Source organism: Pelophylax lessonae (assembly GCF_965119305.1).
Source record: "Pelophylax lessonae genome assembly, chromosome: 4".
Lineage (NCBI taxonomy): Eukaryota > Metazoa > Chordata > Amphibia > Anura > Ranidae > Pelophylax > Pelophylax lessonae.
In genome coordinates, this window is record NC_138771.1 from 127,929,775 (window position 1) to 127,947,802 (window position 18,028).

The 18,028-nt window shown below is 46.9% G+C and overlaps 1 protein-coding gene across 1 annotated transcript in view; it reads left to right on the top strand.

Annotated features, from left to right (window-relative positions):
- Positions 1-18,028, top strand: part of ICE2 (interactor of little elongation complex ELL subunit 2) — a gene marked incomplete at its 3' end in the record, with an annotated part of 175,514 nt that overhangs the window by 34,284 nt on the left and 123,202 nt on the right. Inside the window, 2 exon segments of the mRNA XM_082253504.1 lie at positions 6,045-6,339; positions 17,578-17,697. Of these exon segments, the coding sequence (XP_082109630.1) occupies positions 6,045-6,339; positions 17,578-17,697 (415 nt within the window).

The window sequence follows — 18,028 nt, forward strand, 5'->3', positions numbered from 1 at the left end:
GGGGGTTGTGAAACTTATAATGTTATGACAATCTTCTACTGAGAAGTACAGTATATCTATTATATAGTAGTGTCAAAATGGTCCGAATTTCTTCCATATTTTATAATCCAGTCCCAAATCATCAATGTACTGTTGTTAACATAATAATCCCTTAATGGATAATATTCTGATCGGAAATAACCCATGTGTAGTAAAGTTTACATATACAAGTTATTGTGTAGCAATATATATATAACTGTCCATGTATCTATATCATTCTTACTGCTACTAAATGTAAAGTATATGGGTAAATCAGTAATTTCCTATATATATATATATATATATATATATATATATATATATATATATATATATATATATATATATATATATATATATATATATATATATATATTGTATTAGTAATGTTCTTAATTCAATGGTATTACCAGGTTCAGTTACCAGGTCCAATCTTTACTTCATGGTGGATATTAGATGGACACGTATAGAGGATGAGAGCATGGATAAATTATGTTGTTAGTTATGATAATCTTAAATGGAGAAATTATACAGTTTTAATATCCCATATCTTGGTTAACCAGTAGTGGTGTCGCCCAATGACCTCGTCAGTTAATGGTTAAGTAATACCAACCAATGGGAATAATGTTCCTCCCACTGGGTTTGGCTTATGATAATTTTTACTGCCCTTTTGTTCAACACAATATAAAAAGGAACCCCAGATGTAATAGGAGACACAAGACACAACATAACACATCGGGCATCACGACACATTACATTACACATACAACACACACGCTACTACAGCTATGCATAGACTCATCTATACAGACTCCATCTTGGTCCACCATGTACCTGAAACTTGGAGGGACGCCAACGAAACTCCTCCCTAATTGGCCACCATCTTGGAAATGCAGCCATCTTAAGGACTCTGGTAACGACCATTTTAAGCTAACCACCATCTTAAGTATGGTAAATATACCTTGCTAATTATTTGATTATTATTTACTATCATTTCTTTTCTTCCTTACATGTTTTATATTTCATATTCAAGAGTAACAAGATTACAATCCCAGCCGTATTAACCATATGTAGATTTTTCTCTAAGAGAAGATTTTGCTTTTTATAACATTTTTATTAATATCCGATTTAGCGCATATTGGCATATTAGTCTCCCGTTTTGCATGGCCTATTCTCGCTTCATCTGCAGTGGAGTGATTGTCGGACTTCGCAATTCGCAGACAATTGTAGTCTATATAGAACATTCATTTATGGTTCATACTACATCTGGGAAAAACGTAATCTTGCTTTATTTTACTTTCATCGTTTAGCTAATATCACATTGCATTTATCGTATTAAGTTTGGATTTTATGTAAGGTTATCTCTTTATTGTCACTCAAGTCTGATCATTTATGGTGAAAAACATGTCTGACGAATAAATATTCTTATATATATATATTCCCTACTGTAGACTGTTTCACTAAGATTGGTATATGCTTTTAAAAAGAAATTAATCGATCAAAAAGAACTCGGGAAAATTGCTGTGGTATACTATGAGTGTCTGAACAAAATTGATTGGGTTTTTCTTAGTTATTAAATTATTTGCTGTAATCGGCTGGAGGCACTGCGTCATAATTCTATTGATAGTTCAGACATCGCCTTTTAGTAATAAATTTAAAATAATCAGAATAATATTCTCGAACGTATAAAACGTACAACAAGCCGCAACCAACAGTCTGTTCAAAATCAATGACAGGCTGATAAACACAGCAGCTGTACATATCTTCTTACACATCTGATCCTTTACATTCATAAAGGAATGGATGCATGTTGGTGTCCAGGGCTCTGCATCTATGTAAACACTTGAATGTGGTGTCTTTCACATGTACATGTTAGGATAGGTTAGATTTGGGTAACGACCCTTTTCTAACATGATGAACTGACCAGGATGTCACATAACGCATCATTGTTATTACATTACAGCTTTGACACTCATCCATCTGGCTCAAGAACTTTCTCACCAAAGATACATTTATAATTATAATATGTACATTTTCTAAATATGTGCATTTCCCATTGGTTTAGAGTTCTGTGCTGTCCCTTTCCTTCTACTTTTGTTACTATTTGAAAATATTGTTCTATAACAGTACCTTTTTTTGTATGCCGTTCATTACAGCTGAAGCACCTGAGTCAGCATCTTTCTGTTGTCCATGATAATTTAATGTGCTGTGTTCCCTGCTTTCGCTTTATGATGGACATCTTCACCTATGTAGAAAGACAGCTGTGAAATGTCTAGTGCTAAGTACTCCTGATGTCCTATCCTTTCTTCATGGCTCAAGTCACTTCACTTTTCACTGCTGTGGGCTGTAATGAGAAATCTTAGCATAATTCTGAATCCTAGTTTGTGAGTGAAAAAGGAAACAGATGAGCACTTATTTCGGTCCCATACAATGAAATCGGGGTCTTTATTCAGTAATCAGAGGTGCAAAATTCACTTTCTTAAATCTTTATAGTGCTATTACTTGATGGTGGGTAAACACAGATGCTTCTTGTAGATAAGCAATGTGCTGAATTGTGAAGTTCAGCTTTTTGTATAAATTTTTTTTTTCTTTTTTACTGTTTTTTTATAATAATTCATATGATTGATAGAGAAAAATAGTCCCATGCAGCAAGGGAAACTCTCCGGGCCCTCCGGTCTCGGCAAGTAGCCCAGCATTGCAGCCGACAGTTCCGCTGTCTTACTTACCGCAGAGGTGATTGGGGGCCAGATCTTCCCCGATCACCTCTATGATATTAGAACATAGAAGCAACAAGTATTTGGTCACTTTGATTTCCCTAGCATGTACACAAGTCATTTTTGACTTTTAAAAAGCATATGATCACACCAATTTTGGTGTGATGAGAAGCTTTTCTTTATAGGGCAAAGGAGAGATCTGGGGTCTAGGGCTGCCACGACTCGTCGACTACAAAAAATCGTCGACGTGCGGAAAATGCGTCAACGCGTGACGTCACACGCCCCCGGCCGGCCGCCGCGCCACTTGAAGCATTGCCGCCCGGGTGAAATTCCCCCGCCGGAGACGAGAGGTGAGCGCTGACCGTCTCCAGCACCCCTGTACTCCCTGTACTGCCACAGCTTCTGCCGCAACACACATTCGCCATCCTCCCCCGATCACCCAGCTACTTAGACATGTCACATTTGCGGCGCTACACCGGCTTGTAATGGTCTGTACTAGGTGGGAGGGCTTACTGGGGGGTCTGCACTGGAAGGGGGGCTTACTAAGTGGTCTGTACAGTACAGACCCCTTAGTAAGCCCCCCTCCCAGTACAGACCCCCCAGTAAGCCCTCCCACCCAGTACAGACCCCTTAGTAAGCCCCCCTCCCAGTGCAGACCCCTCAGTAAGCCCTCCCACCTAGTACAGTCTGTACTAGGTGGGAGGGCTTACTGAGGGGTCTGCACTGGGAGGGGGGCTTACTAAGGGGTCTGTACTGGGTTGGAGGGCTTACTGAGGGGTCTGTACTAGTGTACTGGGAGGGGGGCTTACTAAGTGGTCTGTACAGTACAGACCACTTAGTAAGCCCCCCTTCCAGTGCAGACCCCTCAGTAAGCCCTCCCACCCAGTACAGACCACTTAGTAAGCCCCCCTCCCAGTACAGACCACTTAGTAAGCCCCCCCTCCCAGTGCAGACCTCTCAGTAAGCCCTGTACTAGGTGGGAGGGCTTACTGAGGGGTCTGCACTGGGAGGGGGGCTTACTAAGGGGTCTGTACTGGGTGGGAGTGCTTACTGGGGTGTCTGTACTGGGAGGGGGGGCTTACTAAAGGGTCTCTACTGGGAGGGGGGGTTACTAAGGGGTCTGTACTAGGTTGGAGGGCTTACTGAGGGGTCTGTACTAGTGTACTGGGAGGGGGGCTTACTAAGTGGTCTGTACAGTACAGACCACTTAGTAAGCCCCCTTCCAGTACAGACCCCTCAGTAAGCCCTCCCACCTAGTACAGACCCCTTAGTAAGCCCCCCCCTCCCAGTGCAGACCCCTCAGTAAGCCCTCCCACCCAGTACATACTGTACTAGGTGGGAGGGCTTACTGAGGGGTCTGCACTGGGAGGGGGGCTTACTAAGTGGTCTGTACTGGGTGGGAGGGCTTACTGAGGGGTCTGTACTGGGAGGGGGGTTTAGTAAGTGGTCTGTACTAGATGGGAGGGCTTACTGAGGGGTCTGTACTGGGGGGGGGCTTAGTAAGTGGTATGTACTAGGTGGGAGGGCTTACTAAGGGGTCTGTACTGGGAGGGGGGGCTTAGTAAGTGGTCTGTACTAGATGGGAGGGCTTACTGAGGGGTCTGTACTGGGAGGGGGGCTTACTAAGTGGTCTGTACTGGGTGGGAGGGCTTACTGTGGGGGTCTGTACTGGTAGGGGGGCTTACTGAGGGGTCTGTATTAATTACAGGATTAATTAGCTAATCAAAAAAACACTAAATTCAGCAAAAAAACAAAAAATTTAAATAATCGATAGATTAGTCGACTAATCGTAAAAATAATCGATAGATTAGTCGACAGACAAATTAATCGTTAGTTGCAGCCCTCCTGCGGTCCCCCAGGCCCCAGATCTCTCTATAAAGACCTGTCACTGCTGTTGGTCTTGCATGCATACGTAAACTGTGATTGCACCACACGTGTGAGTAATTTTTTGTCTCGAATGGCAGAGCAAGGGAAATAATTCTAGCACCAGGCCTCCTATGTAACTCTAAAATGGTAACCTGTAAAGGCTTTTAAAGCGTTGCCTATGGAGATTTTAGTAAACCATTGTTTGGCACCGTTCCACAAGTGTGCACATTTTTAAAGCATTACATGTTGGGTATATTTACTTGGTGTAACCCCATCTTTTATATTTTCCCAAAAAATTGGGTATTATATTGTTTGTGTGTATTCATTCAAATTCATAAATGTTTGTATCCCCCCCCCCCCCCCCCCAAAAAAAAAGCGCTTGAAAAACCACTGCACATACCGTGTGACGTAAAAAAAATTGCAATACCCACTACTTTAATTCTCTAAGGCCTCTGCTTTAAAAAAAATATGTTTGGGGATTCTAAGTAATTTTCTAGCAAAAAAAGCAGATTTTTACACTGTGACAGAAAAGGCCTGGTCTTAACCACCTCCGTCCGTCGTATTGTGAATTGACAGGGGCAAGGTGGTGCTCTCATTCTGGGATGACACATCTTACAAAGTTGGCCCACTGTCGCCACTTTTGCACGGCTGCGCAGTGTGGTATTCGGTGGTGCACTCTGTCCCTGGGACATGGCGCATCAACGATCTCGGTATAGAGCTGAGGACAAGGCTCTTTATCTGTTTGATCAGCTGTGTCCAATCACAGCAGATCACATGTAAACAAGGAAATGCCGGTTATTTGCATTCCTCTCCTTACACTAACAGTATGTGAGGAGAGGAGAGCCGATCAGCGGCATTTCTTCACAGGGGAGATCTGTTCAGAAAATCAGTGTAGCCCCAATAGTGCCCATCAGTAATGCCAGTCAGTGCTGCCTATCCCTGCCACCTGTCAGTGCCTATCGGCGCCCATCAGTACAGGAGGAAAATTACTTATTTACAATATTTTATAGCCTAAACTAAGAAACCTTTTTTTTTTCCTTTAAAGCAAATCATATAAAACCCAGTGGTGAAAAAATACCACCAAAAGAAAGCTCCATCTGTTGAACAACAAATTATAATTTTGCTTGGGTACAGTGTTACGTGACTATGCAGTTGTCAAACCAAGTGCGACAAGACTGAAAGCTAAAAATTGGCCTGGGCAGGAAGGGGGTAAAAGTGCCCAGTAGGCAAGTATTTAAAGTGGTTAAAGTAAAACTCAAGCCACATTTCTTTTATTTTGGATAGAGCAGGAAAGCTTAATAGAGGTACTGGGTATATGTCAGGGCAGACCAGGGAACATAAGTACAGAGAGCTTATGCTGCATCCTAAACAGAAAATGCGTTACTTTCCTAGTATATGAACATTGCTTTTAACTTTTTTTTGGTCTCTCCTGTTGTTTCCTTTCAGACCAGCATCTGCAGATCCTGATCCTGCACCTTCCAAGTCGGAGGCTCAAGATCTTCAGTCTCCTGTCGCTGGTAGTCCATCTTCTGTCGCTCCATCTTCTGTCGCTCCACCTCCTGTCGCTCCACCTCCTACAAAGAATTTTCCACCCTTTCCAGAACCACGTGTACCATACCCTCTTTACTCCTCACTCACTGCTTCGGAGCAGGATACATATGTTAAACTAATGATCAAATTCATTAACCGGACAAAGAATAATCTCAATGTCTTGCAGATGAAGGAATACAACCACTATGAGGTAAAGGGTATCGCATGAGTTTACCCCGATCACATAAATTGTTGATGTGTCATAGCTTTCTAGTTATCTATAATGAGGATAGTATTGACACAGCCCCAAATGATCCACAATGGCTCAAAAGTTATATGGCCCAGAAATATTTAGACAGAATAAGGGTGGATAAGGCGCCTGGTCTAGATGGCATCCACCCACGCATCCTAAAAGAATTGAGCGCTAATTTTAAAGCCTTTGTTTCTAATTTTTAGGGAACTCGTTAAGGACTGGAATAGTACCACTGGACAGGCGTAGGGCCAATGTAGTGCCTATATTTAAAAAGGGATCAAAGTCTTTGCCAAGTAACTATAGACCTGTTAGTTTAACTTCTATAGTTGGGAAGATACTGGAGAGTTTAATAAAAGAATACATAGAGGAGTTCTTGCTAGAAAAAAAAAGTTTAAGCAACAGACGGCATGGATTCATGAAAGACAGAAGTTATCAAACAAACCTGATTTCTTTTTACGAGGAGGTAAGTAAAACCTTGGACAGAGGGGTGGCTGTGGACGTAGTATACTTGGATTTTGCAAAAGTGTTTGACACAGTTCCCCACACATGGCTAATGCGTAAGGTAAAGTCTACAGGCTTAGAAGAATCAGTTTGCAAATGGATAGAAAATTGGCTAAAAGATAGAATTCAGACAGTAGTGGTTAATGATTCTTACTCTGAATGGTCTAAGGTTATCAGTGGTGTACCCCAAGGTTCAGTGTTGGGACCCTTACTTTTTAATATCTTTATAAATTATATAGGGTCTGGGTTTAAAAGTACCATTTCAGTCTTTGCAGATGACACCAAGCTTTGCAGTGGAATAACGTCTTTACAGGATGTCTCCAACTTACAAGCTGACCTCAATGCACTGTTTCATTGGGCAACTATGTGGCAAATGAGGTTTAATGTTGATAAATGTAAAGTTATGCACCTGGAGGGGGGGAAGAATATGCATGCATCATACATACTAGGTGAGTAGAACTGGGGGTATCCATAGCGGAGAAGGATCTGGGTGTTCTGGTAGATCGTAAGCTTAATAATGTCATGCAATGCCAAGCTGCGGTTTCCAATGCAAGCAAAGCCCTTTCTTGTATTAACAGAGGCATGGACTCCAGAGAGAGAGATATCATTTTGCCCCTGTACAAATCATTAGTAAGACTTCATCTGGAATATGCAGTTCAGTTTTGGGCACCAGTTCTCAAAAAGTATATCGGGGGAACTGGAGAGAGTGCAGAGAAGGGCAACCAAACTGATAAGAGGCATGGAGGAGCTCAGCTATAAGAAAAGATTAGAGCAACTGAATTTATTCTCTCTTGAGAAGAGGATATTAAGGGGGATATGATCAACATGTATAAATACATAGGGGTCCATATAGTGTATTTGGTGTTGAGTTCACTTTAAGGTCCACACAGAGGACAAGGGGGTACTCTTTACGTCTAGAGGAAAACAGATTTCTCTTTCGTCCACCGATGGACGTAGCTGCTGCTTTTAAATCATAGACAGATTGGTAATAAGCCCCTCCCACTAGGGTGTGACCAGGTAGAGCCAAATGCTTTGACACGCCCAGGGGGGTGGGGGTCCCTGGGTTATTACCCCTGGCCTCACCGTTGCATCTTCAGTTTTAGCTGCCTGGTCTTAGGAGTGGCCAAGCAGCTCCCTGCTGGGACCTTTTTGTCCTAGCTCTGTTTTTAAACATCTTAAAGGAAACCTTTTTTATTTTATTTTTTGTTGCTGCTGACTCCAGTTCCTGCGGAATGCCAGCTGGCTTTCGGACTGGCTATATGAGAGCCTTACGGTCTCCCAGTTTGTGCCAGTGAGTGCTTGCAGACCATAGCTCTGCGCTGGGTCTCCATAGCGACTATAGTCCCAGGGACGGGGACTGGCCTGCGGGTAAAACACCCCGCCAGGATCCATACACCTGGCATGCCAGCGTCGCAGCGTGCCCCTTGGCCGACAGCGCCCTCACTGCTGTGCAGAGGCAGTCTGTCAGGATGGACGCCCACCCTCAGCAGCGTTGGTCCGGTAAGTACTGTTCCCCCATCTGGTTAGCGGGCCTGGGGTGGACGTGGGCTCCTCCATAGGTGAGTAGGACCCTTGGGTACCCCTACCTCCTACCACCCTCCTCTACTATGAGGGGTCACCTGGGACCTTCCCCTCCTACCCTGACCTCTCCCTACCCTGGGCTCCGGACCCCCGGGACACTTTTAGTGTGGGGTCTCCTATGTAAGTCGCCTCAGGTGCTATACCAGGTAGTGGATGGTGGGGGGGAGACCTCGGAGGGGGGTACATGGTTGCGCCTCATAATGCAACCTTGGGGTGGGGGGGTTTCATCCGCCGGGATGATACCCGTCAGGGACCACAGGCCTGTTACTAGGGTAGGCCCAAGGTCACATGCTCATCGACTCAAAGCCGCTATTTTGCCATGGCCTGCAGCCTCAACAGGCCTCAGCAGCCTGCCTTGGTATCCCTATCACTGTAATGCCGGTGGCCATTATGCTGGAGACAAAACAGCACAGGGGCTTCTGGCTCTTGTGGGCGGGGCGTTTCCTTCTATCTCTATGCTGCTGATGGACCTTGCTTTGTTCTCCATGTGGTAACTACTCTAGAGGAGTTTAATTACCCTGGCCTTACTGGCCTTTACATTCTTACTGTGCAATCCTACTGTTTGGCCATATGTCTAACATGGATTCCCCAAGGTTGTCTGCGACCCCCTATGTATCGTTGAGGCCTGCTTCTGATGCTCATGATGTGACTTTATCTGTGATGCAAGAAATTGCGGCAGCATTTACTAAGAAATGCCCTCGGCCCTCGCCTGTCTCATCTCAGACCTCAGATTCTGAGGCCGATATGGTCTCCGGCGACGCAGACCCCCTTTTGGAGGATGCGTCCCCGCATTCAGACTTTTCTGAAGTGGAAGAGGATGTTTCCACACCCGCCTTGGCACAGGAAAATGCTGTGGTAGATGCTTTGATATCCTCAGTGAGGGACACCCTAAAATCACGGGTGCGATTTCTGAATCGCAAGGAGCCTTGGTATCCTTTGGATCCCTCAGGGCAAAGAAATCGGCCAAGGTTTTCCCTTGTCCCAAAGTCTTGTCTGCCTTAGTGGAGGAACAATGGCGGCAACCTAATCGCACGCTTGCAATTCCCAAACGTTTGGCTAGACGCTACCCGTTTGAGAAAGAGATCTTACGCAAATGGACGGTCCCCCCCTCAGGTGGACCCCCTAGATATGCAGTATTCACAAGACCATGATTTTACCGGTGGCAGAATCCTCATCTTTCCCTGATCCGGTTGAATGACATATTGAGGTCTTATTCTGACACCTGTCTAGTCTCACCTGGTAGTGGGATCTATTCTCAGGCCTGCCCTGACTACCATTCTAGTCTCTCAGACTATGTTTTAATGGGTAAAGGCTCTGAGAGCGGCACTGATGGTAACCCCGTTACTGTCATCTGCCCTGGAACTCGCTGACCAATTATCGCAGACTCTGCAATTTGTATGCGATGCTAACCTGGACGTTCTTCCGCTCGCGGCCCGAGTGTCAGTGGTAAGTGTGCTCATCAGACGTGCGATCTGGCTAAAGACCTGGTCGGCCGACCAGGCTTGTAAGAAGCTTTTGGCAGATCTTCCCTTTCAGGGTGATCGCCTTTTTGGTTCCTCGTTGGATGACTTGATCAAGACGGTCACTGGGGAAAAGTCCTTTCCTAAGTCGAACTCTGTGAATACGGATAGACCCCGTAGGGGTCATGCTGCGTCTGCGGCGACCATCTCTCCATGGATCAGACAGGCGGTGGTGAAGGCGTATTCTCTTAAGGGCAAGGTTCCTCCTTTCCCTGTCACGGCTCACTCTACGCAGGCATTGAGTGCCCTTTTGGGGTTTCAGGCATCAGTGATGCAGGTTTGCAAGGCGGCCACTTGGTCGTCTGTACATACGTTCAACAAGTTTTACAGAGTGGGTGTGTTAGCATCTTTGGATGCGTCCTTTGGCCGCAAGGTTTTGCAAGCCGCCATTTAGGGGGCAGTCTACTTTTCCTTCTCTTTTATGGTTTTGCTACAATTGAGCCCCAGTTGTTGCTTGTTGGGCTCCATGTTATATAGTTGGCTATGTTAGCCGTGGGAATTGCATTCTTTTAAGTTTGCCTTTCCCCACCCCTCAGTGGTTACTGCTTTTGGACGTCACATCAGTCTATGATTTAAAGCAGCAGCTATGTCTGTCGGACGAAAGAGAAAATGGGATTTCTCTTACGTCCTCTGACAGTCGCCGTCCACCCATACAGTCTTCACTTATGGGTATTGACCTCTTACCCACAGGAGTAAGCTAGGCAGAAGATTTTGTTAAAAACACAAAATTTTGCATAGACACACCTACAGGGGGCTGTCCCTCTGGTCCAATACCCCCGGCTAGCCTCATTCCCAATTCAGTTTGTCTTTTGCCTAGCTTAGGAGTAGGCAGGCTTCCCTGTGCTGGGGCTACAGTCTCAGCCTTTTCTCTGTTTTATTACATTTTATTTTCTGCTAAGTGTGTTTTTCTTTGCACTAATAGCTTTTTTTTTGTTCGTGCGCTTAGTCTGACTTCGGAAAACTACAGCGTTTGTGGAGCTGGGAATCGGACTGGTTGTACTAGAGCCTTACGGAATCCCAGTCTGCCATTGAGCGTTTAGCAGGCTATGCGTACGCCCAGGCCTCGCAAACGACCTGTCCCTGTCCTCAGGGACAAAGCCCGCGAAGTGGCTACTTCGCTAGGATGTTGCTAGAATCCTGTTTGGCTGACTGCACCCCCACCACCCAGGGTGGGAGGCTTCCAGTCGCAGAGTGGCACCCACAAATTCGCATGGATCGGTGAGTAACATGTTACCCCCTCTGTCTATACATTGTATGCCCGGGGGTGTGTGTGTGGGGCCTTCTCTCATGGGGATGGCAGTCTGTTTAGAGTTTGTGTGATCCCCTCATGTCTGTCTGTGTGGTCCCTGTGTCTCCCTCACGGTCTCTGCTGGGGCGCTATTTGCGGTAATGCCGCGCTGTGGGGGGTTTGCGGGGTCCCTGAGTCCCTCGGGAGTGTTTTGTGTCACTTTGGGGGTACAGGCATGGTTGTGGGGGCCGCTGCGGTGTAAAAATCACGGGGCCGCCATTTTGGGTGTGGGCAGACTGTTCTGGCTTTTTGTGTGGGCATTCAGCAGCCATTTTCCCTAGTGTATTCGCGCCCTTTCGGGCGCCATCTTTAATGTGGGCAGTGTAATCTTTCATGTGCTCGGCGGCCATTTTCCCGGAGCCTCCTCATAGAGTTACATGGGCAACCATTTTTCCTTAGTTCAGTTCCTATTTGGGCCTCTAGCGGCGTGACATCACTTTCTTTCTTCAGTCGGATCGAGCTGGAAGCTGGTATGGTACGCTACACTTCTGGGGGACTTTCTATGCTGTTTTTTTGGGTCATGCCTTGCTGGCAGCTATGTTACTCTGTATTTAGAGGCACATGCTGGTCCTCTTTGCTGCGCTTTTTTAAGTAGCTTTTTGGAGTCCCAGGGCAGCATGTTCCCCCCAGCGCTGGTGGAGGGTTCAGGTACGCCTGAATCTTCTGCGCTAAGCTCCCTTCCTTCTGCACTTGCGACTTTAGCGTCTTAAGTGGCTCTGTTGATGTCTGAGGGGGCTTCTAGAAAAAGACCCAGACTGTCTCAGTCTTCTTATTCTGAGCTAGATATGGTTGCCATGGACAGTGTACCCCCTGAAGGGTCTCAGTCCTCTCGGTCAGAGGGGAGGAGGAGGGGGACGACTCCCCCTCCGGGTCGGCCACAGCACGCGCGACAATGTCTGCGCTTATAGTTCTGTTAAGGATACACTGCATTTAGGGGATGAGCCCCATCCGCCGGGTAAGCAGTCCTCCTTTGGGACCCGCAGGACCCAAAAAGCGGTTCAGGTATTTCCCTGTCCCGCTGAATTTCACGAAACGGTGAACGAACAATGGCGCAATTTACAGCGCACCTTTGTGGTACCTAAGCGGTTTTCAGTACTGTTGTCCCTTTGCGTCTCCAACGGATTCGCACTGGACTGTGGCCCCTAAGGGGGACCACACTGTATCCAGATTACACAAGGCCACTCTGATGCCCATGGAGGCTTATCCGGTGCTTAGAGACCCGGCGGATAGGCGGGTGGAATCTCTTGCCCGCCACTCCTATGTGGTGGAAGGTTCCTTGCTGAAGCCCGTGTTCGCCTCAGTAATGGTCTCTCAGGCTGTGGTGGGTGGAGCTCAGACGCACCCTTGTGGCTGATTCCGCCCCTCCTGCTACTTTGGAGATGGTGGACCAAATTGTTCAGGCGGTTTTATGCCTGTGTGATGCGGCCCCTTTAGTCTTAAGCTTATCTGCTGTCGCAGTGATAATCCGTCGCCTTATGTGGCTGTAGAGCTGGTCGGCCGACCAGACTTCCAGGATGACGGTGTCTGACATCCCTTATGCAGGGAATTTTTGGGGACTCCCTGGACAAGTTAGTGAAGGGGGTCACTGGGGGTAAATGTACTCTGCTGCCCCATGTGTCCAAAGGTACGTTTTTTTTTCCACGGTAAGCGGGGCCCTTCCTTTAAGCCTAACCAGGGGTCCTTTCGTGCCTTTAAGGCACATGACAAGGGCGTATCCTTCAAGGCCTCTGGTGGCCAGAAGAAGCCTTGGGCGGGCAAGTCTATAGCCGCCCACTCTGGCACGGCAGCCCCGTCCGCCATTCAGGACAGATGGGTTCAGGAACTCATTTGATCGGGGTACAAGATCGAATTTCGATCGCGCCCAGCAGACAGATTCTTTCCCTCAAATCTTCATTGACCCCAGATCGTTTCCAAGATCTCCAACAGGTGGTTCAGGATCTCCTCGCCCAGGGGGTGATCGTCCCGGTGTCTCATCTGGGCAGGTTTTCGGGGGTTTTTACTCGTATCTGTTCACGGTGCCCTGAAAGGAGGGCAAGGTGCGTCCGATTCTGGACCTAAAGTTTCTGAACCGCTTTGTGCGGGTTCAAAAATTCCGTATGGAATCCCTCAGATCGGTGGTGGCCTCTCTGAGCCCGGGAGATTCCTGGCTTTAATCGACCTCAAGGATGCGTTTTTACACATCCTTTTATCCGAGGGTCATCAGAGGTCCTCGCTCCGCGGAGGAGCGATATCAGTTTGTGGCGTTGCCTTTCGGTCTCGCTTCGGCTCCAAGGCTGTTTATCAAAGCTTTGGCTCCTGTTCTGGCCCTGTTGCGGGCGCAGGGGGTCGCAATCCTTGGATATCTGGACGATCTCCTGTTTAGGTCAAGTTCCAGTCTGTTGCGCGATCTGTCAACCACTCTTCAGATGCCCTGGGAGTTCGGGTGGGCCATCAACTTTCAGAAGTCGACATTGCTCCTTTCTGTTCGTCTCCCTTCTCTGGGAATGGTCCTGGACTCCGCCCATTCGAGAGTTTTCCTGCCGGAGGACAGGTCCCTCTGGGACAACGAATCCTCATCACTGAGGACCTGCATGCGGTCCCTAGGATGATGGCGTCAGCCTTCGAGGCGATGCCGTTTGCACTGTTCCACACGCGATCTCTGCAAGCGGAGATCCTAGCCAGGTGGGACAGGCATCCTCAGTCCTTGGACAGGAGGATATCTTTGAGTCCCTGGGTCAGAGCGGACCTTCTGTGGTGGCTCCAGCTCCGGCTCTGACAGAAGGGAAATCCTTCCGGCCGTTGTTATGGAAGGCGCTCACCATGGACGCCAGCCTGTCGGGCTGGGGTGGCATTCTGGGCAAAATTGTCTGCCCAGGACACTTGGTTGGAGGAGGAATCCTCCCTACCGATACATGCCTTGGAACTGAGAACGATCAGACTCTGTTTGCTCCGTTGGTGGGATCGTCTTCAGGGCAACCCTGTGCGGGTGCAGGCGGACAACACCACTGCGGTGGCGTACATCAATCACAAAAGGGGCACCAGGAGTACCCGGGCGGCCAAGGAAGTGGCCGAGATTTTGCCTTGGGCAGAGACGCGGGTCTCGGCGCTTTCGGCAGTTCACATTCCGGGTATGGAACACTGGCAGGCCGACTATTGGAGTCCCCAGACCAGGGGGTATGTTCCCTACACCCAGAGGTGTTTCAGATGCTGTGTGCGCGATGGCGCGCCTCCTCTAAACAACAAGGTGGGAAGGCTTGTGGCAAAAAACACGCGATCCTTTGGCAGCCGCCTCGGACGCGCTGGTGGTGCCTTGGAATCAGTATCGCCTGATTTATGGCTCCCCCCCCCCCCCCCCCCCCGATCCAGTTGTTGTCACGGTTCCTTCGCAGGTTGGTCTCGGAACCGAGGTTGGTGGTCCTGGGAGCCCGGACTGGCCGCGCCGATCTTGATACGTGGACGTCATGCAAATGGTCGTCGAGCCTCCCTGGCGGCTCCCCTTACGAGACAATCTATTGTCTCAGGGGCTGTTCTTCCATCCTGCTTTACAGTCGCTGGTTTTGACGGCGTGGCTGTTAAAAGACAGATCTTGAGAGATCAGGGTCTTTGGTCGGTGGTCCACTCCTACCTTGCTTGGAGCTCGGAAGGCCTCATCCGGTAAGATTTATTATCGTACCTGGAAGGCTTGCTTCGCCTGACGCGTATCGCAGGGTTTCCATCTTCACTACTTTTCGGTGGCTAGGGTGTTAGCCTTCCTACAATCCGGTGTGGACCTACGTCTTGCACTGACCACTGTTGAGGGTCAGTTATCTGCGCTGGTCATTCTTTTCCAGCGCCCCTTGGCGTCAAATTCCTTGATCCGCGCCTTTTATTCAAGGGGTGCGTCATCTGGCCCCCCTCGGAGGGCGCCCTTAACCCCTTGGGACTTGAATTTGGTTCTGTCCGTTTTGCAACGTCCTCCCTTAGAGAACATCCGGGAGATTCCTCTGCCTGCACTGTCACGAAAAGTCGCCTTTCTGGTGGCGATCACATCTGCTTGCGGAGTATCGGAGTTGGCGGTCCTATCTTGCCACTCCCCCTACCTGGTGGTTCATAGGGATAAGGTGGTCTTGCGACCTCATCAATCCTTCCTTCCGAAGGTGGTGTCTGAAATCCATCTCCATGAGGACATTGTTTTGCTTTCGCTGTCCGCGAATCCTACGCATCCTATGGAGTTTGCCTTGCATTCCTTGGATGTTGTCAGGGCGATCAGGGTTACCTGCCTACTGAATCCTCCACAATGTCCGATTCTCTTCTCTTTTTGTCCTTCCTGAGGGCCTCGGAAGGGTATGGCTGCGTCTGCGGCAACCATTCCTGTCTTAGTTCAGATGGACGATTGTACAGGCTTATTCTCCTAGGGAACGGGTTCCGCCCTTCCCTGTCACGGCGCACTCTTCTGAGCGGGGGATGCGTCTTGGGCCTTTTGCCATCAGGCATCGGTGTCCCGGGTGTGCAAAGCGGCGACCTGGTCGTCATTGCATACCTTTACAAAGTTTACAAACTTGTTGTTTCGGCATCGGCAGATGCCTCCTTTGGCCGCAAAGTTCTGAGTGCGGCAGTACTTTGGGGGAGACATGACGTTTTTAGCCTGTCCCCTCCTGTGGGTTTTTTTTCCCCTTGGTTATTTTACCTTCCTGGGTTTGTTCGCTCCTGTTGAGCTTTCCTGTTACCCAGTGGGTTACCTTTCTGGTTCAGATAAGGTTCTTTTATCTGACCTTGGGTGCTTCGTTACCTTGAGACGGTTGCGTTTCCCACCCCTCATGTCTACACTGCTTTGGGACATCCCATAAGTAAAGACTGTATGAGTGGGCGGCGACTGTCAGAGGACGTAAAAGAAAACTGAATTTTTGTAAAATCTTACCGTAAAAATCCTTTCTCTGAGTCCTCTGACAGTCGCCGCCCCCACCCCTCTTTTGGGGTTCATGGACTATCTACTGCTTGCTACCAAACTGAATTGGGAATGAGGCTAGCCGGGGGTGTTGGACCAGAGGGACAGCCCCCTGTAGGTGTGTCTATGCAAAGTTTTGTGTTTTTAACAAAATCTTCTGCCTAGCTTACTCCTGTGGAGTAGCTCCCACCCCTCTTTTTTCTGAAGAGTTGGGTTTTGGTTATTCACTGCTTGCAACTAAACTGAAGATGCAACGGTGAGGCCAGGGGTAATAACCCAGGGACCCCGCCCCCGTCTATGATTTAAAGCAGCAGCTACGTCCGTCGGTGGACTCTGAGAAATGGATTTTATGGTAAGTAAAAAATCCCATTTTCGCCTCCAAATACGGAAAGGTTTCTTAACTGTAAGAGATGTGAAAATGTGGAATAGACTCCCTCCAGAGGTGGTTCTGGCCAGCTCACTAGATTTCTTTAAAAAAATGCCTGGATTCTTTCCTGGGTGGACTTAATATAAGTGGGTATTAATGTTTAAGGTTTTAGATAAAGTTGATCCAGGGAGTATCTGATTGCCTCTCGGAGGATCAAGAAGGAATTTTTTTCCCCTGCTGTAGCAAATTGGATCATGCTTTGCTAGGGTTTTTTCGCCTTCCTCTGGATCAACTGCGGGTATAGGACTGTGTATATTGGATTGTATGGTTTTGTTTTCATTACTGTTTTTTTTTATTTTTTTTTTATATTGATTGAGCCAGATGGACTTGTGTCTTTTTTCAACCTAACTATGTAACTATATACATTATTTGAGTTAACACAGTCACTTAGAAAAAAAATGTACATTTGACAATGAGCGTTACCTGCAATTTAAAGTGGAACTTCACTTTCTCAATCAACAGGAACTTTTTTTAATCCTCATGCTGCAAGCATTAGTAAATAGGAAATTATATACTATTTCCTTGTGTTAAACTTTAATTTCTTCAGTTATTTCCTTGTTTCCATGCCTAGGCAAATGATGTTATGCATCCCAGGAGTCTTCAGGAGAGGAGGGAAGGATCTCCGCTCTGCCTAAGCCTGAGCTAAGAGCAGATGGATTCCAGGAAGTAAATGATACATGAATTATCTGCCCTTACTCAAGATGGCCATGACCAGAAATGCTAGGGGGTGTTTTTTAAAATGATTTCTCAGCAAAATAAAGCATGGAGACATGGATAGATGGGGGAGTTTGCTTTGAATAATACAAATAAATGAAATAGCATTTTTGGTTTGCGGTGCTCAGATGCAGTGCAGTTCCACTTTAACTTGGCTGGGAACTCATATTTTGATTGTTAATGCTTTCTTTAAAGATAATCTCCAGTCTTTTGAAGTGCATATATTCTTCTTTACACGCCTTCACTTTTCCACCCCATTTAGTTCTTGAAATTAAAGGTGAGCAGTGAACATATGGAGTTCCAGAAATTTCTCCAGAACGCAGCACGCAGCTGTGCTGAGGACTACGATGTGCTTTGCACAGATGCCACAAGATACACCCAGGTAAGTACCCTGCTGGTACCTTGCTTACTGCTCACAGATCCAGTAAACAGTAAAACATGAATAGACACTATATATATATATATATATATATATATATATATATATATATATATATATATATATATATATATATATATATATATATATATATAGTAAGGGCACTAGTGCACCAACATAGTTGGCTGATGGAGAAATGCCAATGGTAAAAACGTAATGAATATATTAAAAATGAATTGTGCTACCACCAATATCAAGTGCTCAAACCTTGAATATAAAATAAATAAATAAATCAAGTGAAAGTGGTGCGCTACTCTAAAATTATATATAAATG